Source organism: Saccostrea cucullata, unplaced genomic scaffold (genome assembly GCF_032062105.1).
Source record: "Saccostrea cucullata isolate Sc308-1 unplaced genomic scaffold, CSIRO_AGI_Scuc_v1 ctg4797, whole genome shotgun sequence".
In the NCBI taxonomy this organism is placed as follows: domain Eukaryota; kingdom Metazoa; phylum Mollusca; class Bivalvia; order Ostreida; family Ostreidae; genus Saccostrea; species Saccostrea cuccullata.
In genome coordinates, this window is record NW_026932676.1 from 25,125 (window position 1) to 50,155 (window position 25,031).

The window sequence follows — 25,031 nt, forward strand, 5'->3', positions numbered from 1 at the left end:
AAAAGAAATGTCCTTTTCCTTAACACGAAAGTCCTATTTCGTGGGGGGAGGTAGGGGGGGGGGGGGTCGAGTTCGAATTTAGATTTTTTTTCCAAAAACCTCCACTTTAGCTATTTTTGACCTATACTGCGACGCGTCTGTGGAAAGTGGGGTTGGCTAAACCTACGAAGCAATGTTCAATGTCTATACCAAGTATATATTTGGACAAAACACTGGGGGGACGTTGTCGTTCCGACGTTGACGTATGTCATTAATCTAAATGGTGACAGCGCTGTGTGATCTATGAATTCTTTTTTATTTAATAATATTTGTGCAAAAAATGAGCCTACAACGATAAAATTTCAATATTTCTATATGTTTTTTTTTGTTTGCTTCTTTAAAAGAACAGACTACATAGTATTAATTTTATCTGCTCACTCCACTGACATTGTGTAAAGGTCTCCCGGCTGATTTCTAAAACAAAGACATGCTTTGAGATGAAGTTCTAAATATAAATGCACACTGCTGACAATATAATTGATGTTACAAAGCTCTCAACAATCTCCTGTAAAATCAGCATTTCAGTATTCTAAAATCGTAATGTTGACATCTGCAAATAAATCTTGCCATAATGTCTTATTCTGAGTTACGTGTTCATAACAATTGTTCGATTCCACTCATCTGATCAATGAAGACGGCTCATAGCGGACATGATCGGTCCACAGGGGATGCTTACTCCTTCTATGTAACTGATTCCATCATTGGTTACAAAGGGGTAATATTTTTACCTTTACCACAGTTTAGCATTGATGAAATTACTTCCTTTTCATTAACATCAACCCTTTCATTTGATTAATTCATAGATAAAAGAGGTTAAATGACCTTGCTCAAATAAACTGATAAGAGGTGCAAAAGTTATCATGTCAACATATGACAAAACACAATGAAGAAGATTCCGGAGTTCCTGGGAGACCCTCTGTACATTTCTGTTACCAAGTTGTTATGGATTGCAGAAAAGACTGTTAAAGAAATGTCAAATACAAGATTTTTGTTTTAAACTTGTATTATTCTATCATGAACTTCTACAAGCTAGATATAAATAATATTGATTGTAAAGAATTACCAAAAGTACACAAATGGTCAAGTACATTGTATAAAGTAATGTATCAATTACATTACCATAAAACATAATATTTCTATTAACATATCAATTACACATATACATGTACAAAAAGAATGTACTTCATTACAAAAGTTACAAATACAAATATACAGATATACATTATAGTTCAAGCTGCAATAACGCATCACTCCCCATTTTTTTTTTCACTGAGAGAGCTCAAGAACATATGAAATTAAAAAAAATAATCATAAAAGGCTATATTATAACGGGTAATACAGTTCTGGTAAGTGTAAATTACCTTGAAAAAATATTGCACCAAAATATGAAATCAGTTTAGAATAGAATTAATTTTGCTCAAAGTAAATGTATAAAGAGTTGTAACATTTAACATTATTCTTGTATTAAGGCACAAAATGTTACACAAAGTAAATGCAAAGGACCAGTGAAAGTATCTATAATATTCTTTTCAAATATGGCCCATGAAAAAAAAAAATCAATTAAAATACATGTATCAGCAGAAGTATTTGAATCATCGTTTTCCTCTTTGTTAACACATGAATACATACATGTATACAAATGAAACACCTACTTTGATAAAGCCTATGTTTTTAACAATTTCAATTCACAGTATATTGGTGCTTCTATGTTGAAACAAAATCACAGCATTGCTGTGGACACCATTTTTTATGTGAAAGTCTGCCTTGGGTCCCAAAAAAGGAAATTTTTCTCAATGTATCTTAAAAATTTATATAGATGTCCTTATGGTATCTGTTATTTCTCAATCTGGACTAAACGTTCTTCAAATGGTTTTTTTTTTCAATGACTTAAGCAAGCCATATAATTGGGGTGCACTTTCTACATAGGACATGCATGTTTTTTTTTTTTTAAAATGCTTTTCACCCTGACTTTAGATGTGCATCTTTTACACCATATTGCGCACAATACACACGACTTCACCGTATTCCTTAATTATCTCTAAAAAAAAATGACATTGTCGTTTATTTATGAAATAGAAAAACAGATAAATTAAATTAGCTCTAAAGGTATCTTAATGTTCTTTTTTCTGATTAAATAACAATTACATACACAGATATCATCACATTTAAAAAGTACAACATTTAAATAGTCAAATAAACAAAAATTAAATTAGAAACTGTAAAAGTTTTTCCTAACATGAAAATTAACAATGTTGAATAAATAATTAAGAAAAATAATAATACAAACAAGATGTCAACAACATTATATGCCAGAGATTGCGTATTCAGTCACAATTCTAAAGAGCAGAGATTGAAACTATATTGTTTACTTTAGTGTATATAAAGGTAAGCTATTCAGCCATCATTTACAAATAATTCATAAAAATGTTCAACAAAAAATCAGGTTCAATACGAGAAAAAATAAATTACTGAAAAAGTTCAATGGTTCTAATATACCAAATGACCCTTTCATAAAAACGAAATCTTGCACAAAATTTAATAAAATACAGTAAATCAAGTTCCACATGGAAATATTACGGAAATATCAAATTAAAGCCAAACAGTAAATTTGCCAAATGCGGCCATCTCTAGTTCCAAATAAGCTGGATTTGGCAACAGGCCAGATGAGATAACATTTTTAACAAATGAAATAACTGAGAGGGACTTGATGTTTACATCACATTAGACAAGATGTTGGATTCACAGTATTTGGAACAGACAAGTTAATAGACTGTAATAAGCAATTCAAAGATCAACCACTCGTTTCAGCCTCAATTTCCTCAAATCACACACCAAATATTTGCATCTGCATTTGCTCAGCAACTGCAAAACTATTGACCAGCAGTATTTATAAAGTTACTTTCAAAACATGAATTTGTTCAATATAGACAAAAATAATTTATCTTTGGCAAAAAAAAAAAAAAAAAAAAAAAAAATCTGTTTAAAAAAATCAAAACCCAATGAGAATGCTACATTATAAATGCCTACTCAGAGAATACAGCTTTTTTTCTAACAATTTGGTCATGGTATATAATATAGACTTAAATACAAACTACATGTATACGAATTAAGTAGAACATAAATATTGAATGTATAATTGCACCACTTCAATGCTCCTGCTTTGCACGCTCTTCTCGCTGTTTCTGGATCGTGTCAGCGTTATACAAGGCCTCCTTGGCCAAAAAGTTTTCTCTGAGCATCTGTAACTTAACTTTGAAAGGCATGTCCGGAATTAGGTACATCACAAGCCATGTACAAAACACCACTAAATTCTGAAAACAAAAATAGCAAGCCATGTACAAAACACTATTAAAATCTGAAAAAATATAATAAAGCCAAAATCACTGGATATATACTGTATAAGTGGAAATTTTTGCAAGACCCAAATTTAGCGAATTGTCCTAACCATGCTTACAAATGGGTATTAAATCTTTAGCGAGTAATTTTAGATATAAGAAAATGTCACCAAAGAAGCCATTACAACTAAAACACATTTAATTCAAAGTGATATTCAATTTTAGAGATCTCAGCACCCCAGCTAATAATTCCTAAATTAAAGCCTCGCTCAAAATTCTACTTCTATGGTAATTATATAATTTTATCTTAATTTGGAGACAGGTAGAGGAAAAACAACAACAGTTCACATTGTGAAAGCAAAATTTTGTATTACAAATAAATTTTTACCGTCACAAAATTAAAAAAAAAACCAAGATTGAATGAACTAGAAGACAAATATTACATGAACTGTGGAATTATTTAGGTTCATGGGGGTCAGTGTTCATTGGATTCCACAGTTATACATATATATAAATGTACAATAATACTATTGGAAATTCCTAACGTTTTTTTTTCTTTAGGAGAGAGCGGGGGCTTACCTCAAAAACAACAACGAAAGCTAGTTTAGCTGCAATGATGTGCCAATACGCCATAGTGAAGTCATAGTCTCCAGGCATGCCAGGGTCTTCCGCAAAGAATCCTCGGTACCTGAAATGTATAACATTTATCTATGAGCAATTTGTGGTTTGAGGGTATTTCTTGTAATTATTCTTCTAAGTAAACATAGGTAATCAGAGATTACAGAGCTCACCTCAACGTGTGTTGTCTTTAAGTAAGGCAAATTAAGTCACACAATTAACCAACAAAAAGTGTACATCCAAAAATGCAAAATTTATGCAATTTTGATACTTTGGAATAGACCTATATAAAAACTAAAAACAAGTTCTTCATCATGAAAATGTAATTAAAATCCAGCATCTGAAGCAAGATTGCGAGTTTTCATCCCTTGATGCATCATTTAAGCAACTGGTTTATATAAGCCTTATAGTTTCTTGGTGATAGACTTGCACCCATAACTTTAACGAGGTCTATTATCTGGAAAATGTATGTCGAATTCAGCATCTGAAGCAAGTCCATTTGTGTGCATCCTAAGATGTATCATCCATGCAAGTTTGGTCAACATAGGGCTTAAAGTTACTTGCAAATGAAACCTGTATAAAATAATTAACCTTTCCACTAATCCAGAAAATGCAGGTCAGATTCAGCATCCGAAGCAAGTCTAGTAAAATGCACCCTTAGATGTACCATCCATGCAAGTTTGGTCATTATAGGGCTCAAAGTTACTTGGAAATGAATCCTGCACCACTTTAACCTGTTTACTCGTCCAGAAAATGTAGGTCAGATTCAGCATCCGAAGCAAGTCTGGTAGTATGCATCCTAAGATGTACCATCCATGCAATTTAGTCATTATAGGGTTCATAGTACACTGTACCTTGAAAATGAAACCTTCACCAAAAACTTTAACCTGTTCACTCAACCGGAAAATGTAGATCAGATTCAGCATCCGAAGCAAGTCTAGTAGAATACATCCTAAGATGTACTATCCATGCAAGTTTGGTCATTATATGTCTCATAGTAACTTGGAAATGAAACCTGCACCAAAAACTTTAACCTGTTCATTCAACCTGAAAATGTAGGTCAGATTCAGCATCCAAAGCAAGGCTGGTAGTATGCATCCTAAGATGTATCTTCCATGTAAGTTTGGTCATTATATGTCTCATAGTAACTTGGAAATGAAACCTTCACCAAAAACTTTAACCTGTTCACTCAACCGGAAAATGTAGATCAGATTCAGCATCCGAAGCAAGTCTAGTAGAATACATCCTAAGATGTACCATCCATGTAAGTTTGGTCATTACAGGGCTCAAAGTATATTCGAAATGAAACCTTCACCAAAAACTTTAACCTGTTCACTCAACCGGAAAATGTAGGTCAGATTCAGCATCCGAAGCAAGGCTGGTAGTATGCATCCTAAGATGTATCATCCATGTAAGTTTGGTCATTATATGTCTCATAGTAACTTGGATGAAACCTGCACCAAAAACTTTAACCTGTTCACTCAACTGGAAAATGTAGGTCAGATTCAGCATCCGAAGCAAGTCTAGTAGAATACATCCTAAGATGTACCATCCATGCAAGTTTGGTCATCATAGGGCTCAAAGTATCTTTGAAATGAAACCTTCACCAAAAACTTTAACCTGTTCACTCAACCGGAAAATGTAGGTCAGATTCAGCATCCGAAGCAAGGCTGGTAGTATGCATCCTAAGATGTATCATCCATGTAAGTTTGGTCAACATACGGCTTATAGTTACTCGGAAATGAGACCTACACCAAAAACTGCACCAAAAATGTTAACCTGCACCAAAAACATTAACCTGGTCATTCCTTTGCTGAAATTGCAGCATCTGAAACTTTGACTGGTACAATGAAACACACTAGCAACATCTTCCATGCATGTCTAATCAATATAGGACATAGAAGTACTTAAAAAGAAAACTGCTCCAAAAAACTTAACCTTAACCCGGGACGCCGATGCCGACACCGACACCGACGCCGACACCGACGCCGACGCCGAGGGTATCACATAAGCTCCCCCCAACTTCGTTGAGGTGAGCTAAAAATGAAAGTAAATATAATGAACAGAGACTTTAACTATAGCAATCAGCCCTGCAATTTCGCTTATTTTACAGTGTGTTTCAAACACACATCCTTACCTGCATTCAGTAACGTTGCCAAACACGTCAATTTTCTTGTCATCAGGGATACTTTGATCCTGGAAGTACTGCACCTTAAACACGGACAGACTGAAGTTGGTGTACCCTGACAGCGTACGATTACTGTAGCCGTAATAATAGACCAACTTAGGGATAAACTCCGATGTAAACGCAATGATTGCAGCCTAAAAACAAAGAATTTTAAAAATTATTATTTATAAATTTAACATACTCATACACAAAAAAAACAAAATTTTATTATGACTTTTGTTTTGTGAAAAAAAGGAACTATTACCTAATAAAGTTGAATGAATTATTAAGAATATTCAATTTAATAAATCTCAACATTCTCTTTATTTTTTTTCTCTTTTTTTGAATAATAATCATACTTACACAAAATTTAGAATTTCAAGAAATATATTTTTTATTGTTAAAATACAACTACACTTGTGTATCTACAAATTGCATGGATTTTCTAAACTTTATCATACTTGTATCCTAAATATTAATTTACAAGTCATTGTTCAGTAAATGATAGATAATGTACATATTAATTTATACACAGATTGTAACTTACATTAGAAACCACTGCTATTGCTGAGATTCCTCGTAAGATTCCAAACCAAATACCTACATCACATAATTAAATTAATTTATCACATGACTTACTTATTTTTGAATAGAAAATAAATTTGATAAGAATCATGATGAAACTTTTTGATAATATTCTATTCACAATTCAGTGACAAGTATTTCAACAAAATATATTGCACAAAAAACTAATATACATGATTATAAAACAACTGGTTTTTATAAGCTCTACATCATTACATGACTGTATAAATTAATCTGAAAGAACATTTTATTGACTTCAAAGATGGATCTAACATTTGATTAATAAAATTTTTTTTCTTTTTGTTTTCTTTTCCCTTAATTTGCCTACATTTGTACTGAGAAAGAACATGTTATATTTTTATTGAGCTCACTAAGTCAATCTAATTTTACCTATAACTTGAGCTCTCTCAGTCAATCTAACTTTACCCATATCTTGAGCTTGTTCAATCTGACTTTACCTATATCTTGAGCTCGTTCAGCTAAGGGTCTCTTCCACTGTGTGGTGAACTTGTAAGCATCAACTCGGATCTCTATAATGTTGTTAATGAGTGCAAATAGAGGTGCAAGAGGGAAAGCTGCCACAAAAATTGTCACAAAGCCATATTGAATCACTGAAAGAAATTAACCAAAAAAAAAAACCATCAACAAAGCCATAATGAATCTGTGAAAAAATTGACACATCTAGATATCAAACAAAAGATACACAGTTGAACTTCGGTATCTCAAACACTCCTAAGTCGAATACCATGGATATGTCAAAGTAATTTGGAAGTCCCAACCACTTATTCTGTAAATGTTTTAACCTCGATATCACGAATCCTCGGATATCTCGAATCCTAGAATATCTCGAAGATTTTTTTCAGTCCCATTGAGTTCGAGATACCAAAGTTTGACTTAATATATTCTCCAAGCCTTAATATGGAAGCCAATAGTATGCTGATACAAGATAACGTTACCCATTTCTAAGTATTCATCAAACAGTCCTAGAGCTGGCACGTTGGCCAGGTTATAATCCTGTTCCCAGGATTACTTACCCATTTCTAAGTATTCATCAAACAGTCCTAGAGCTGGCACGTTGGCCAGGTTATAATCCTGTTCCCAGGATTACTTACCCATTTCTAAGTATTCATCAAACAGTCCCAGAGCTGGCATGTTGGCCAGGTTATAATCCTGCTCCCAGCGGGAGTACACCTTCTCTTCTGACTTCTCCTTCAAGGACTGACGTGATCGGAACCATACCATCACCTTACTATATCAAATACAGACAAAGCCTTGAAGAACATCTTATTCGTTCTTGTTTAGATTTTTTTCTTCTTTCAAAGGGAAAAAATCTAAACACTCAGTAGCAACCACAAGTCAAATTTTAAATTTAGTATATACCACTTGTGTTATATATCAAATCAAAGCTTATAAAAAATTATTTAAGAAAAATATAATTTCGAAATTTTCTGGTCAAGCATTGTTACTAAAAATAGATTGCGAAATGTAAAGGTATTGTTCTAGTGTGTGACCACTTTTCTGAAGAAAATACCTAGTAGCATTGAGGTCAAAACTTAAGGTAATGTATTCAAAATATAATCTCTCTCTTCTTATTGCCTTTGCCCAGAATCAGAGTTATTAAAGTTCAATTGCATCAAACACCTAGAATAGATTGACTTGAATCATTAGATAGTGAGAGTCTTCTTCCGGTATAATTAATTGGGTCACATGGGACACGCAACGTTACGTTGACGTTATGCTTATAAAAAGACGTCAACAAATCCAATCAATAAAAATGATCACAAATTAATTTAACAAGATTTGTTTGTGAAACACTATGCACCTGGCAACACAAAATAAAAAAAAACTTTTTGGCACATATGTCACAGTCAAGGCCACTAGGCAATTGACCTTGGTGTCATTTGAGAGAACATGATTAGTAAAATATGGATACCAAAAATGAAGTCTCTATTTCCTATGGTTCAAAAGTTATTGCAAAGGTAAACTAAAAACGAAAAAACTATTTTTAACATACAGGTCACAGTCAAGGTCACTGGGTTTTTTTCTTTAATTACTAGAAATTTAAAGACTTTATTTATCCTTTTGTAAAATTAATCTTTGTGTTGGGCACAATGCTTGCAATTACAAAATTCCGTGGCGGATCAAAGGGGGTCGCATCCGCCCCCTAAAATTGTCAAAGTTAGCGTAAATCATAGTTTCGTCGAGAAAATGTAAAAATGTCTACTCGTTAACCTCAATTTTTCCTACAAATCTCTAGAATTCAGCTTAAACCAGACCCCTGCCGATTATGGGCGCCCCCTCTAACTTTAATCCCTGGACCCGAGCATGGGATTTATAGAGAGTTGGAGTGATATATACTTATTATATAAGGAAACTAAAAATCATGAATTTTTGTTATAAATTATTAAAAACAAAAAATTGTATTTTAAATTCTTCATACGAATACATTTGATATGATGCAGAGAATTGGTAATGAACTAGTATTACTAGTAACTGGGAGCGTGATGTAAATATTAAATTATTCCGATATGTAAGTGGAGACTAAAATTCTGAATAACTAAAAAAACTAGAAGAATATAAGTCATAGATATGACAGCAGCATATGATAAATTCTGAAAAAAAGGAGGGGGGAATTTAATTGAAAATTCATTTGAACGACATTTAGTTAAAAATGTAGATCTTTCCTAATGTGTGTTAAAGGTTGTCCGAATTTTTTGTGAATTATTAAAGCTCTCTCTCTCTCTCTCTCTCTCTCTCTCTCTCTCTCTCTCTCTCTCTCTCTCTCTCTCTCTCTCTCATGTAAAACATTTGATTTGCCCCGCTTTTGAGAAAGCGATCGAGGTTTCTTTAAATCTTATTCGTCTGTCTGTTTGTCAGTCAGACTGTAAATCTGTTTGTATGTCACAAAAATTCAACTTGGTCATCTCTTTAGAATTGGAACAGAGAAGAGATAGAATTTTATATTATTCATGTGTTTAAACTGTGACAAGACCTTTCTAAATACACTACAAGAAACCTATATATTGTTGCAAGCGTCAAAAATCAGCCGCAAACCCAATTAATTGTTCCTTTGATATAGTAATAAGAAACTGAAATTTGCGTGATCTGTTTTTAAAATTTCTACATTTATCCATTAAAATATCCTTGTGACATAAAACACGTGCATGCGATATTGCCGATTTTCTTCATGCATAATGCATATACAATAAACTGTATTTGTATAAGCAAACTGTCCATAGACTTCTGCGTATCTGCACTCAGTTTGGTACTTGTAAACGAACTCTGATAGAAGTTTAATGTTAAAGTAGTTTTAGCAACAAATATAAAATATGTGGGGCTCCTCGCTCTCTCTTAGAGAATGTTAACACCCCCCCCCAACTCCCCCTAGATCCACCACTACATTTCTTCTCTTTCAAGTCTCTGTCATGTTAGCGTTTGTCAATCAGGATTGGATGAAACATTTTACACCCATTATTTAAGAAATTGATTTTATGATTATTGTGCTTTTTGTTAAACATTTAAAATAGCTTTTTTTTATTTTTCTATATAATATAAATATTAAATATTTTTATTTAAATTGTTCTAAGTCCACAGAAACGCACGGCGACTTCAAACTTTCATATCGAGTAACCGTCCGCCTCCTGGCGGCCCCTCATAATTTTTTACCTCATAACCTTGATCTTGAAGTTCGAAATACTTTTCAAAAATTTGAACCTTGGTCATAACTTTTGAATGAGAAAAGATACAAAGTCAAAAGCCACGGTTTGGCGTCCGCTTACTAGTATGTGATAGGATTGTACATTTTAGTCGTGGTTTGTGACGATGGAAAATACACTGTATAGAGCTTTCACATTTCATATGTATATTATCATTTCTAAATACACTATGGATTTTGACCTTGTGACCTTGAACCTTGACGTTTGACATACTTTTCAAAAATGCAATTTTCCCCTTATAACTTCTTATTGAGAAGAGATAATGCTTTCATATTTAACATGTTCATTGATATGATTAATGACCCCTTGATCTGGACCTACAGTGTATATGTTTGACCTAATTTTCAAAAAATCAACTTTAGTTATAACTTTTGAATGACATATTATAGGGCGTTCATATTTGGAACAATATGCCATAAATAATGTAATATTACCCACGTATAGACAAACAGCCGGTAAAACAAATTACAGATTTTGTCTATACACGTACATGTATAGTACATCGGTACATGCAGCACTTTCATCCCCATGTATGTTCATTAAATTAGATGTCAATGTCTAAGACATTTGATATACACTTTAATTTTTTTTCATCACGTAAATGAAATTTTTCATAAGTGAATTCTTCAATCCTGTTTTAATAACCAAAAAGTACAATCTGAAAAGAGTCAGAAATGAAAATTTTAAAATGTCAGAAATGAAAACTAAAACATGTTGGCCATGAAAAGTTGAAATATCGAAAAATTTCTAATCGGCAATCCTCAGCTGACTCCGCTAGGCTCCATTCAAACCTCTGAGGTGCGATGTATGAGCCGCCTGAGATGCTCTGAAAAATACCAGAAATGAAATGCAGCTGGGGGACCACAATTTTAGACCTCTTTGATGCATCAGTGATATTATTTTGCCTATTTGATTTTTACTATTCATCCGTCTACCCATCCATATGTTCATATTCTACATAGGCGTCGAAACCGGGGGGGGGGGGGGGGGGGTAAGGGGAGGGTATAAGGGTTTATTACCCCCCTATTTTTCAAAGATAGATATTTTTAGGCATTGAAAATTGTGCTTTACCTTTTTTGTTGGTTTAGCCCCCCCCCCCCCCCCCCCACTTTCAATCAGCAACCTAACTTTCAATTTGCTTCCGACGTTTATGCCCTAACATGCATGTAATTTATTGTTAGTGTTGTAATCAAGAATACTTAGAAATTTCAGAAATAGTATTTACCAGTCAAATATAATCTAAGTAAAATGATAAAATCTACACAACGTATTAGATTAAATGCATATGATCTATATCCATGGAAAACGAAACCTTATTGTCTCTTGAAAAAATGAGCACCTGGCAAATACTATTTTTACATTTGTGTTGTATATAAAAATAATAAAAACATATATATTAAGTTTCAATAAAATGCCAATGTATGGATATAAACTGTATATCAATGGAAAAAAATCATATGAGACAAGCTGAATGAACGTTATAAAAAAAGATATCCCACGTACCAAAAGTACAAAATTTTCTGTGACATGAATTTTGTAAACACGTTCTTCTGGAATTTAGCATATCATACAATAAGCTACTTTATTCATAAACTCAACTGAATTTATTTACATTTGTTTTAATTAAAAAAATCAGAAGGCTATTGTATTTTTTTCTTTACACTAGATACTTATTTTCTTACATATTTATTTTATTTCTTACTCATGATTATAATTTTTTATTGCTTCAAAATTATAATTTTACTTTATAGAAGTTTTCTTTTTCAGTCCTAATCATCGTTCCTTGTTTTATTATATTTTTGACATGTTTAATTAGTAATTTTCTTAGATAAAAAATTATTATATTTAAAATTATCCCTTCGGGTACACCATAAAAAAGACATCGAGAGTTATCCCCCTCTGAATATTTCTATAGTTACAGTAAACAAACTCCATTACAAAACAATTTCCAGGAATCATGGAGGGCGTGAAAATGACGTCAAATATCATTCGCGCTGGCTATATGTTGTGTTGTTATTTGAAAGATCGCTTCTTAGCGCCGATGTAAGGAAAATAAATCTACACAGTTTCTTAAAGAGGAGAAGATTCTCTTTCGATCTATTATTGTAACACATATGCAACCAGTTCGTCAAACGAGTGAAAAAACTCTCCGAAAAAATGCTTACATTTGACTATCCATAATCACTGCAATATACGAATCTGGCTAGTCGTGTTTGGTATCATTATATTCAGAATAATCAGCTGTATCTACCATTGTACAAAGAAATCTGAATATATCCTCTGTTGTCCTATAAACAGCGGAAAAAAAGAATGCGGTTTTTACGACGCGCTAAAATCGTGACGCTTTATTTCAGAACATGCTTGAACATTTGATAGGAATTAAAACAAAAAACAGCGATAAAAAATTATAACATTATAATTTTTAGATTGTTTAACAATTTATCTTTACAGTTCAATTAGATTTTTTGAAGTTAGAGACACGAGAGTATGTTAAATACGCTTTTTAAAACTGGTAGTTTTGTATATTGTCACATAGCGTAATGAATAACGTAAAATGACTTGTGGATGCTACACTCAGTTTCTAAAATATTTATTTGCTGATTTGGAATCATGAACACATTAGAAAAATAAATTATTCAAGGAGTAATATTTATGGCAAAAAAAAATGCATGAAAAACATACATCTGCACAGTAAAAATATACCTAAGTGGACAGATGATCAAGAGATTTTACATTCATTTGGTTTCAGCTCCATAAAAAATAAAAGCCAGTTATTTTACTTCATGAGTGGTACTTCTCAATATATTACACCATAATGAATTCCTACTTTTCCTAGCATATACCGGTATATTAGGAGTTTTCAGTCACTTTTCAGTGATGACTTACGGTATGACAATCTCTTTCAGATTGTTAATGATTTGTTTTCCCACCATGACGATGCCCAGCTGTATACAGAGCTCAATCAGGCAACCTGAGGGGTCACACTGAAAAACAAGTCATATGAGAATTCAGAATGAAAACAAAGGTACACTGATAATTTGGAGTAACTTGTGTTTAATCTGAATTAAACTCTCCATGTGAACAAAGCATTAAATTGAGGAAACAAGTAGAAATTTCTTAAGATTGAATTGTATTTCAAATTATCTGAATTGGGGCAGTTTACTTTCTGTTATGTGCACATTCTTTAACACTTGCTCAATTTACAAGTGAAACAAATTTCAGTTCATCATACATTAAATATACAACAAATTATTTATTATTTCAATAAGGCAGAATACAGGACAGAGCTATATGAGTTACCTCCTCTTGTCTACTGTTTATCAAACTGCGATTATAATCTCCAGGCCTTCCCACAAATCTATCAACCAAAAATAAAATAGATTTAAATATAGTTTATCAATGTTTCAAAATCAAAGTGGGGATCTTTTACTCAAGAACTGATAAGAATTTTACAGCTGATAACATTATACAAATTCCCACTGTGAGACATTGAGACCGGTTCTTTGGATGAGACCGAGGATTTATCATAAACCAAGGTCCTGTGCCGCAGTAGGTGCTGGCACAAAAAAGATCCCTCCCTGCTCAATGGCTGTAAGTGCTGAGTATGCAACAAAATTTGCAGCTCTCCAGCAACAAGTGGTAGCGTCTCCATAATATGAGTGAAAAGTTCTCCAAAGTGACGTTAAACAACATACAAACAAAACATTCTACAGACTTACTTTCCTTTGAAGAAGGCAATGTAAAATATGGAAGAGTAGAAGTTGACAAATTGGAAGAGGAACATTTTGAAGGTGAAGGCATCCTCCCACTCTGTCAGGGTCCGGTGTTGTTCTGAAAGAGAGGGGGGTAATTATAAAAAATTTTGAATTGCTTTCATAATTAAGATAAACCATCTATGCTGAATCTATCTTGAATGCCTTATTCTAGAAGTCAAAAATTCATAGGGGAAAAATGTAAAATAATTTGATTTTGAAATTGATAAGTGTTTGAAGAAAAAAATAATTTCTAAATTCATAAAAAAATCTACCTGTCTAAAACATTTACTTTAAGTTTAAAAAAAATACTTAAAACATCTAATCAAATATCAAAATTAAATTTTCATTTTTCTCTTTATGAAAGTCTTTGAAAAAAAAGTCAACTTAAGAATAATTAAAGTAAAATAGTAAACCATGCTTCAACAAAGAATACATTTTTTTTAAAATTCCCAGCTCAGTCAAAGATTTTTTTATCAATAACTTAAGAATCCACAAAATTGTGCATCATGCATGTTTTACCATAAAAGTGTGAAATGTACACAATCAAAAATACAACTTGAATTTAGTTATTCTAAATTTAATAACATTGAAAAAGTGATATGAACAAAATTATTATATATCTACTAAATCCAAATTAGAATAAATTCCTAAACCAGGCAAAAAACAATGTGACGTACATCATATCATGTCTCTGTGTTTGGGATAGATCATGTGATGAGCTTATAAATAAATGTTTATATACATATATATTCACCTTTTAATCTTCATCAGCATTAATAGCATGCAAACTATACAAATAACATTAATTAAGATTTCTTATGAATGAACACTGCAAACAACACATTGTACATATCATTAAGAAATTGTTTTAGTACATCCAGACAAGATAATACATTGTTGTATATAGTAGTAGAGAAAAGAAAAACTTTCATGGAATAAGACACAACTCACCTAGCTCTGTGAGGAAATAGGCCACTTTTTGATAGAACTACAAGATATTGAACATAAGAATTACACTTTCACACACAATAACACCTTTGTATTATATTACAGTTCATTCACTTATAAATGCCGTGTTACTGAAGTAATTTTAATTTCATGGAGTTGAAATTTCAGGATTTCTTAAAAAGTACCAATCGCGATGGTTTCAATTTCACGCAGCAAGAATTTAATTTTAATTTCATATACACATTTTCAAAAACCACTGATAGCATTCACAATGGTTTAGTTTCATAGAAAAAAGAAGAATCACGAACATAATGAAATTAAAACCATCATGATTATTTGGCAATCTACAGTTATTGTATACATAGTTATTATTCTGTATTATAATTTACGAAGTTGAGGATGAAGATGATAACTATATATTGTATACGTAGTTTTTACTGCATAGATATAACTTACGAAGTTGAGGATGATGATGATGACTAAGTTGATACAGGCTGTGTTATCTGTGTTATATTGTATTGTATAGTTATAACTTACAAAGAATGAGGATGATGATGATGACTAAGTTGATACATACTGTGTTATATTGCATTGTACAGTTATAACTTACAAAGTTGAGGATGATGATGATGATGACTAAGTTGATACATGCTGTGTTATATTGCATTGTACAGTTATAACTTACAAAGTTGAGGATGATGATGATGACTAAGTTGATACAGACTGTGTTCTATATATGATAACTTACGAAGTTGAGGATGATGATGATGACTAAGTTGATACAGACTGTGTTCTATATATGATAACTTACGAAGTTGAGGATGATGATGATGACTAAGTTGATACAGACTGTGTTCTATATATGATAACTTACGAAGTTGAGGATGATGATGATGACTAAGTTGATACAGACTGTGTTCTATATATGATAACTTACGAAGTTGAGGATGATGATGATGACTAAGTTGATACAGACTGTGTTCTATATATGATAACTTACGAAGTTGAGGATGATGATGATGACTAAGTTGATACAGGCTGTGTTATACTGTATACTTACAAAGTTGAGGATGATGATGATGACTAAGTTGATACAGGCGGCGGTGATGGAGGAGATGAAGCTCGCCCGAGTTTTGATGATGTCCTCCTTGTTACCGTACAAAATGGCCGACATCACAATACGGTAAAGAATGACGGAAAACACTGCGGCCAAGACCAACACCAGCTGTCAATAGCAAACACATGTATAATGTAATAAATATACATGTAGAAAGAAATTATACTCAAAATACATGTATTTATACAAAAATTTGGAATATTAAAGATGATGCCTTTTTCAATACTGCACATTTTTTAATTGCATTTTTCCTTAATATCCTTTATACTGACTGAAATATTACTCCAACAAATGTTTTATTTTTTATTCAAGACTTGCAGAATTTCAATTAATATGAGTTTCAAAATCATTCTTGATACATGTATCATTCTAAATAATAATTCACCTTATGATTTCATTACTTACAAAGAACAACAGAACACTAAAACTGGTGAAATATCGGAAACACTTGCTCCAATATGGAACAAAAGGCTCTTCTCTCTAAAATGAAAGCAACAATAAATTTACTTTGTTTTATTTTTTTTTTTACTTTACACTGTACTTTCATTTTTACTTTTACTTTGTCTTTATTAGTGATGGGGAATCGGGAAAAAATCAGAATTGATTATCGGTAATAATCGGCTGGGCATAATCGATTAATAATCGATTATAATCAAAATTTTGAACTTTAATGAAATTAATATAGAAAAGTTAAAACTAAATCAGATTTCTGTCAGACTTTTACAAAAGAACATTTACTTACATAAAATATTCAAAAATAATAACTGAAATTTCTTTTTTTTAAAGTGGAAAATAATATTTTGTTTACTTTAAAACAATATAGGACTATTGAAACAGAATGGGAATTTATTATTATTTTTTTTTTTTTACAAAGTCCATGCAATGGGTATTTTACTGATATTAGTCCCATGTATCTATTTCTTAAAACTAGTTTTAACTAGTTAAAATTGCAAGTTTTAAAAGTAATTATCCAGAAGTAAGACTTGTATTTATGATTATAATTACGTTTAAAGATTGACTAGACTAATTATGTTTTCCTTTGTATAGTAAAAGATTGCAATATTACCGTTTCCTGGTATTAGTCTAACCCCATATTTAATCATGGCGGTAAAAGTATCAACAAGATACAGAATCCTTCCATGTTTTCAACATTCATCACTACTTTTATCCTCTTTGCATTTGGATTTGGTAATAAAATTAAAGTATGACAATTTTATTTTTTGTTAGCGATGTCGGCGACATTTATTTTGTAATCGATTAGTAGCATCGAAGAGCTTTTAATGACCAACAATCGATTGTCGGCGACAATCGTTCCATCACTAGTCTTTATAGCTTACATTGGTGACAGGGTTAGTTCTCCTCCGAGTCACGCTGGCCTCATACTCTGGTCGAACTGTCTCCTACAAAAATGATAAAATTATACTGAGGAAATTGATTTTTTTGGTTGAAAAATATTATGCTTTTTTTTCATTTCATCATCAATAAAAGTCTGATATTTTTTTTACTGAAATGTCCATTTCCTTTCATTACCTACAAAATCATTAATATTTGAGTTTATGATAAGCAAGTTTTACTGTTCATTGTATTAGAAAAGTAACAGTTACCTCCCCCTCTTCAAAGTCTTCTACATCCCACTCATATTCAATCTCAGCTTGTTTTCGCTTCCAGAACTCATGGAAAAATGAGGCTGTATGGAGAATAACACAGCAAATAAATATTTTAAACTACTTCATACAGACTTCATAACTTCTAAAAGTTTTTGTTAGTTAAAACCTCAAATTACTTTGTCATATACACTGACTACAAAGATTGGTGACTACAAAAATTGGTTGAACCTTAATAACTGAGACTTAAATAATTTGAATGGTCTTCATTCTGGATTAATTTTGTGAGAAAAAGAATTTACATATATATTTATCAGTTATGAAAAGTGTGTATAAATAATCCAAACATTTCAATTATTCCATACAACTTGCTCACAAACACAAATATCAAGATTAAGGAGGTTTGACAGTGTATCAAGCCTTACCCCACAGAGCCATGAATATAGCGAAGGCCACAGTGGCGGAGTTGTCAAACAGATAGGTGGCCTTGGAGTAGTTACAGCTCTCTGACAGACGCCAGTATGAACAGCGCCTGTCACACATCGGACACATGGTGTAGTTACCAATGGTCGGGTCGTCACAGATCTCAGAACTGTAAAGGAGAAAATCACTGCATGTCATTGTTTTAGAATATCATTTCAATAAACATGAAACAAGAATGTAATAGCTGAAACAGTGCATCTGAAATTTAAGACAAGTAGGAAAAATTCTATGAAGTTATAAGTGTCAAACATATAGTTATGGAAAGTTCTGTCACAAATTAAAATATAGGCAAACCTTTTTGATCTCTAAACTGAGATATCCTAGAATTTGAGATATCAAGGGAAATTATATTATATAACTCATATTAGAAAAAGTGGGTGAGTCTGCCAACTCTCTTAAACAAACATGTATCCTCAGGTTTTTGAGATAATGGAGTGTTTTGAGTTGATGAAGTTCAACTTAAATGGTTTTCATAATCAAAATGTAGAGACAACAGAGGTAAAGAATAAGGTATATTTTAATGGAAATCCTAAATAACATTTGTGATTCAGTCTTTGATATTGAACCTACTACACATTGCTCACTAAACAGACAAACCTTGGCACATCCCTCATTAATGTAGCCAGTCCATAGATGAAGACAATGAACCCCACAATGGCGGCCGGTATTAACATGGTGGTATAAAACCCCAGCCAGGTGAAGTAAATCCCTATCTTCTCTCCAAAGTAGTTCCTGTAAGAAGAAGAAGTTTTTATTTTCTTTCCAAAACAAGGGTAAGTTTTGGTAAATTAGTGCTGAACTCATCTGCACATATTACATGTGTAGAGTACAATTGAATTTCCAATGTCAAGCTACAAAACCTGGGGCTTTCAATATCCATCAATGAAATGTTGCATAATTGTACAAAAGAACATCAAATTTGATAAATTTATTAATTGTGTGATATTCAGATTTTGCAAGGTGAATGTTTTATAAAGTTTCATACTATCACTGAAAATCTATCAAGTTCTGAATCATTGGAGGTATGATTTATTTATTTTTTTTTACATAAAATTAATGTACCTGCTAAGAGTTGTAACTAAAACGTTTCAGATTCAGATTTAGATAAGCCTTATATATTTTGAGTTTAATTTCCCAGTTTTGTATCAGAAAAGCAGAAAATTTGTAAGTTTACCTGACTTGGTCCAGCGGCTGATATTTGTACCAACGGCCTGGTCTAGCCCAAAGCTCATACAGTAGCTGTCAATAATTATCACATATTAATTATATATTGGTTTCAATAATCAAGGTGTTCACGTCACATATGTGTTTCAGACAACAAGAAGAAATTTTACCTATACAAAATATAATAAATGTTTTTTTCACACAAATGTAAATGAAAACTGAGTTTTGAGAAAACTTCAAACTATGTTTTTTTTTTAAAAAGATCAAACTAAGAACGTTTCCTCTGATTTTCAAAATAGAAAAACATTTCTGACAGACTCGGACACACTACAGATAACCATTATTAGTCACACAGAGATATCTTACATGTCGATCATTGTCTTTGCCAACAGTTAGCAGGGAGTGTTCACTGTGGTACCGTCCCTGTAAAAATGATAAAAATTCAAATAAGTTAAAAATACTGATGAACTAGTGCATATATCAATAGCTGACATTTGTAGGAATAAATAAAGTCCATTTATCAAAGCTTATGTTCGAAAATAATGCATACAATGTCATTTTGCCCCTTTAAAATGTTTGAACAGTGTCGTTTTCTTTGAGATCTCCTATTTTTAACTTCAACTGCTTGTGACAAGATCAAAAGGAACAAAATAAAATTGGTAAGTCACTGACAAAATTTTCTCTACCTGTGGAACATTGTTGCATTTATTTTTGCAGATTTGTTCTTAAACTTATAAAAGTAAATTTCCTCCATAAAAACTTTCACGTAATTGAAACTTTGAAGATATACCGATTTGACATCAGAGTTAACAACTTACATCATGTAGTGGGTAGGCCGCTGTATATGTCTGATTGTCTGTCAGCTTCCTGATTCCTGTGTAAGACAATTAATCTATTACTGTTCAAAACCACTGCATTAAAAAAATAAGTGCTTCAATATATATCTATCAGAGGGTGAGTTCAATATTTCTTCTTTTTCTATAAATAAATATTTAGTTTGGAAAACTCAATACTCTGTATATATACATGTATCACACTTACCAAAACTCCCTCCTTGTGATTTTGTTTTCAATTTTATTCCTTCATTAACTTTCTTACAAATGAAATATAATACCATATAGAGGTCTTTAGAGTGGACATTTACCGAATTTCTTCCTCATCCTGTCCTCTTCATCATCAAGGTCAGTGAAATGTGTTCGGGAGAGAATCTCGTGACAGATCTTGCTCCTCTGAGCGTTTGTGAAGAAGGTATCCTTGTCTTTTATCACAAACCTGCAATACAATTTTCAAGAAAAATAATGACAGAGATCATTTTAAACTTCTTTAAAAGATTTACAACATTGAAATAAGAAATATACAAGTTCTCTGTTATTTGATTAACTTCTTTTTTTATTAATCTCTTGAGGCATTAATTAATAAAACCTTTGTGTACATATTCCTTCCACTGTTCACTTCTCTTCAATATTCCATTCGATTTTACCAAAAATCCTTAGTCGTTTAACATTTATTAAATAAAATCTAAAAATTCTATGTACATAATTGTACATGTGATAAATTAATATACATAATGCAAAAGGGCAAAATGAAAGATTTCAAGAATATATGGATGTAGTGATTCAAGTTAGTTTAATTGGCCTGTAATGTGCTGGCAGGTTGAATCCTTGTATCATGCATAGATACACATGACTGTATCAGACGAGTTCTCTAAACAACAAAATCTACTAATTAAATATTAAAAACTTCTTAGGTTATCCTTCTACATACAAAGACTTTCTACTTTCTCTCATAGATGAAATCAAGGCAAACTAATCCATTCTTAATTTAAGTATCACCAGTGCAAAATTTCTAACAATTCTCTCTCTCTCGTTGGAAAACTTAGGAGACCAAATTCTATGTCACTGAAAATTAAATTTTTACAGTACACAAAGAGTTTTTGGACATGAAAGACATATTCCATGAGAGATCTTGACAATGCAGAGAGAGTATTTACACATGCCGTAAAGTTAAGATTATGGTAAATTGAAGTCTTATTTTTAGTTCTAAATAGATATAAGGCAATCTTCTACACAATATTACATCATCAACTATTTACCATGCATGTTTCAGAGGTATAAATAATTCTGGTACAATATCAAGGTTTATGCGAAAAAATATTATATTAATAATATTACTTGTACTAAATATCACCTCATATCATAATATAATATATGTCATTCCATCTCCAATTTACTTAAATCAAAATAACTAATTAGATGGTACTGTATACAGGAAAAATTTTCACACCTTTTGCCGTTATAGAATGTATGCAAATTTAAAACAGTGATTTCACAGGAAACTTTTCTTAATCACATCAGCTTTAGCATGGGCAAAATTTAACCAGGGCAAAAATGTTTGAAAGTTTTAAAGGCCAAATATAACAGATAGTGAAAAAATCAGAATACATTAATATACGAACATAATAATATAATGAGTTTTATTTTTTTATCCAAGGATTGAGCTTTTCCTTGTGCAATTTTAGGATACCAAAGTGTTACCGTTATTAGAGAGGGTAGGGGGATGTGGATAAATTAATGTTAGTATGGAGAGAAATTCATCCGTTTTTGGTTCAGAAATGTAAACTCTTAGTTATATATTAAGTGGAAAGAAAACTGCATGTCCATTTAGAACAGAGTTGAGATGGATCAAGAGATATATTACATTTAATGTTAAGTGTATCCTTTACCAGCTAGGAAAAACATTGGACAAAGATTCTAGCAAAGAGACAAAGATTCTCTTCTGGAAATATTGAAAGAAAATCCAACACATAAGAATACAGTGTGTGTACGTGTTGAATATCAATCATTAAAATCTTGTCAAGTTCCAGATAATTTGACAGTAGAGAATTTACTGGAACCATAATTAAATAAATTGTATACTAAACAAGATACAATAGGTTCGTATGTAATCATTAACTTGGGACATAATCAAGGGTATACATGCACCATATGCATACAGATTGTTCTAACATCCATTGTCTTGTTAACAGTTGATTAAAGAATCAAGGAGTATACATACTGTCCTCTGCAATTATAGAGAAATATAAAAAAAAATCATTAGTTACAATGATAAAGGACTTATTAACAAACTACGTCTAAAAAAAAAATGACTGCATGAAAAAGAAAGAGCTGATGGAAAAAAGACTTATCCAAGCTGCGGGCATTTGTTACAATCCTTATGTGTGAACAAAGTACATGTATATGAAAATCACCTCAACTGTTGAATCCACGGGTTCTGAAACTATACTTTTCCTTTGCACTCATACAATACTAATGTGAATTTATTCCTAAATATTCAAAGCTTATTCAACTTTATTCAAAAATTTGCAGAGTTATTATGATCATGAAAGCAAATGTTATGAACAGAGATTTGCTGAACGTTTTTTACAATAAAAGTACACTGATGAAATTTATGAAGAAAAATTAGTAAGAGTTATAACCCTTTGCACAATTACCACAAATTTAAAAAAAAAATCTTTTTTCTGTACATTTTTTTTCCATAAAAAAATATATCTTACAATTGAGTATGTCTATGACATTCTTAAGATCTTGCAACACCTATAATTTATTGTCAATAATTTGATTACTGCAGATGGAAAAAATACTATCATATTTGAAGAAATGCATACCTATACATTAAATACATAATTAAGTTCATCATATACATATATGTATGGAAGGATGACTGGAAAGTTCACATTTTATGGTACACTGAAACGCATATATCCATTGCAAAGATGATACTGCAGAAAATGATGCATGGCAGATTACAAGAATGTTTATTTACCATGATAACAATGTAAATATACTTCAATACTTACTCCTCACCATTCCACTCCACACCAATATATCTGATTACATACAGTATCAAATTGTGAAATAAAAGAACAAAAAAAAAAAGCCATTCCCATCCATCTAGACACCGTTTACATGTCATTAACTATTCTTACGAAAAACTCAATGCAACTGGAATAAAGGTATTTTTCTCTTTTTTTTTGCCAGTGTTTCAGGAAATGTAAAATTTTGACTACTTGATAAAATCATTATAAAGCCTGGATAATTATCCCCCCCCCAAATAAAATTGCTTTATTTCTCTCTAACAAAGCATCCCCCCACCCCAATAAATTGCTTAAGATCTTTCCACACGAAACAGATTTCCAACAACTGAGAAAAATTCTAAATATTGCCTTACGTGTCCATGCGGGCTCTGTTGAAGGGTGCCGTGAAGTAGTTGGTATCGTCTGGTAGGAGATCGGGATCGAGGTCAAAGGGCGACGGAAACTTACTCCAACAGACATCAAAGCAGCTCTCTAACTGTGTATCCATGTCATTCTCCTGTCAAAAGAGGTAGAAAAAGTATGCAGAGTGCTGTAAATAGGATTATTTTACCAACCAAATACAGATATGTTATATCGGTGTGTTCCAGTTTTGCACACATTTGATAATTAGGTATAGAACAATAGGGGTGAAATGTGTTTTGATAACAATTATAGTCTGATTTCTGGTTAGGATTTACCACTGTTCATGATTGATTATTTAGTAAAAACTATTTTGTTACAATAAGAGTAAAGAAATAAATGAAGACTCGTAATGAACATAATAATTTTTGTTGGTTTAATTTCTCAAGTTCATCGTTAGTTTATAACAACATTTTTTCTCACTGGTATAGTTTTTATAAAGTGAAATTCTTTTCTATTACAGTACAGTGTATTATATTTATATATACCGCCAGGGGCATCTTGATGTTGAGAAGTTCAGCGTATCTAGCCAATGTGTCCCAGGGTGCATGGACCTTAACAAAGCAGGTTTTACCATTCTTTGAGGACTGAAATATTAATTTTCATAAAATGATTAATCAATATTATAGAAATGATATGATATATAGAAATTGATTTAATTAAAAATTTTCTGGTATCGAAACCATGGAAAATTTTGTAAATCAAGAAAAAAAATATTCTGATGATCGATGGATCTCTAGAAGAACAATATATAGTTAATTTATTTTAAGAACAATTTCTTTCAGATAGAAGACTTTTAAACCATTAATTTACTAACATTTTGAACATTTATATCCTTCTTGTAACTATCCCTGAAAACACTAAAAAAAAAGTTTATATCCTCTTTTCCCTCATACTTGAGTATCAAGTATCCACCCCCTGAAAACACTAAAATACTTTAGATCCCCACCTCTTTCCCCTTGTACTCCAGTACCAAGTATCCACTCCTGAAAACACTAAAATAGTTAGATCCCCACCTCTTTTCCCTCGTGCTCGAGCTCCAATCCTTCCTCTATCAGATTTTTCTCGAACGTCTCCCGCCTCTGTTTTTTCTTTGGATCCTCCTCGTCCCCCGGCTCGTACGCCAGGACGTAATCAATCTTCCTCCTCCCGTCTTTGAAAAACAAGGTGGCTTTCTCGTTAATTATCTGCAACAATTAAAATATTTACTCATTAATCAGCAGTCAA

General features: G+C 31.9%; 1 protein-coding gene across 2 annotated transcripts; it reads right to left on the minus strand.

Moving 5' to 3' along the window:
• Nucleotides 1-1,249: 1,249 nt before the first annotated feature.
• On the minus strand, nucleotides 1,250-25,031 carry LOC134235765 (anoctamin-4-like). Of its 2 annotated transcripts, XM_062717912.1 has the most exons (24): nucleotides 24,821-25,030; nucleotides 24,293-24,391; nucleotides 23,759-23,901; nucleotides 23,388-23,417; nucleotides 20,676-20,803; nucleotides 20,350-20,405; nucleotides 19,898-19,954; nucleotides 19,542-19,606; nucleotides 18,965-19,099; nucleotides 18,310-18,476; nucleotides 17,885-17,967; nucleotides 17,618-17,680; nucleotides 16,686-16,760; nucleotides 16,224-16,388; nucleotides 15,167-15,203; nucleotides 14,180-14,291; nucleotides 13,761-13,818; nucleotides 13,347-13,444; nucleotides 7,857-7,993; nucleotides 7,203-7,355; nucleotides 6,707-6,759; nucleotides 6,130-6,314; nucleotides 3,954-4,062; nucleotides 1,250-3,350 (listed from the first exon to the last, which is right to left on the minus strand). In XM_062717912.1, the coding sequence occupies exons 2-24, from the start codon at nucleotides 24,302-24,304 to the stop codon at nucleotides 3,186-3,188; spliced, it is 2,286 nt and encodes a 761-aa protein (XP_062573896.1). In that variant the 5' UTR covers nucleotides 24,305-24,391; nucleotides 24,821-25,030; the 3' UTR covers nucleotides 1,250-3,185. The 2 variants fall into 2 exon arrangements, with proteins under 2 accessions (XP_062573896.1, XP_062573897.1); XM_062717913.1 differs by lacking the exon at nucleotides 23,388-23,417 and having other exon boundaries at nucleotides 24,821-25,031.

What these genes read in the sequence shown, in the direction of transcription:
- LOC134235765 (XM_062717912.1), bottom strand. An exon ending in TATATTCATGGCTCTGTGGG is followed by an intron (nt 17,968 to 18,309) that starts GTAAGGCTTGAT and finishes TTCTCCATACAG; the next exon opens with CCTCATTTTTCCATGAGTTC. An exon ending in TAAACAGTAGACAAGAGGAG is followed by an intron (nt 13,445 to 13,760) that starts GTAACTCATATA and finishes CTTGTTTTTCAG; the next exon opens with TGTGACCCCTCAGGTTGCCT.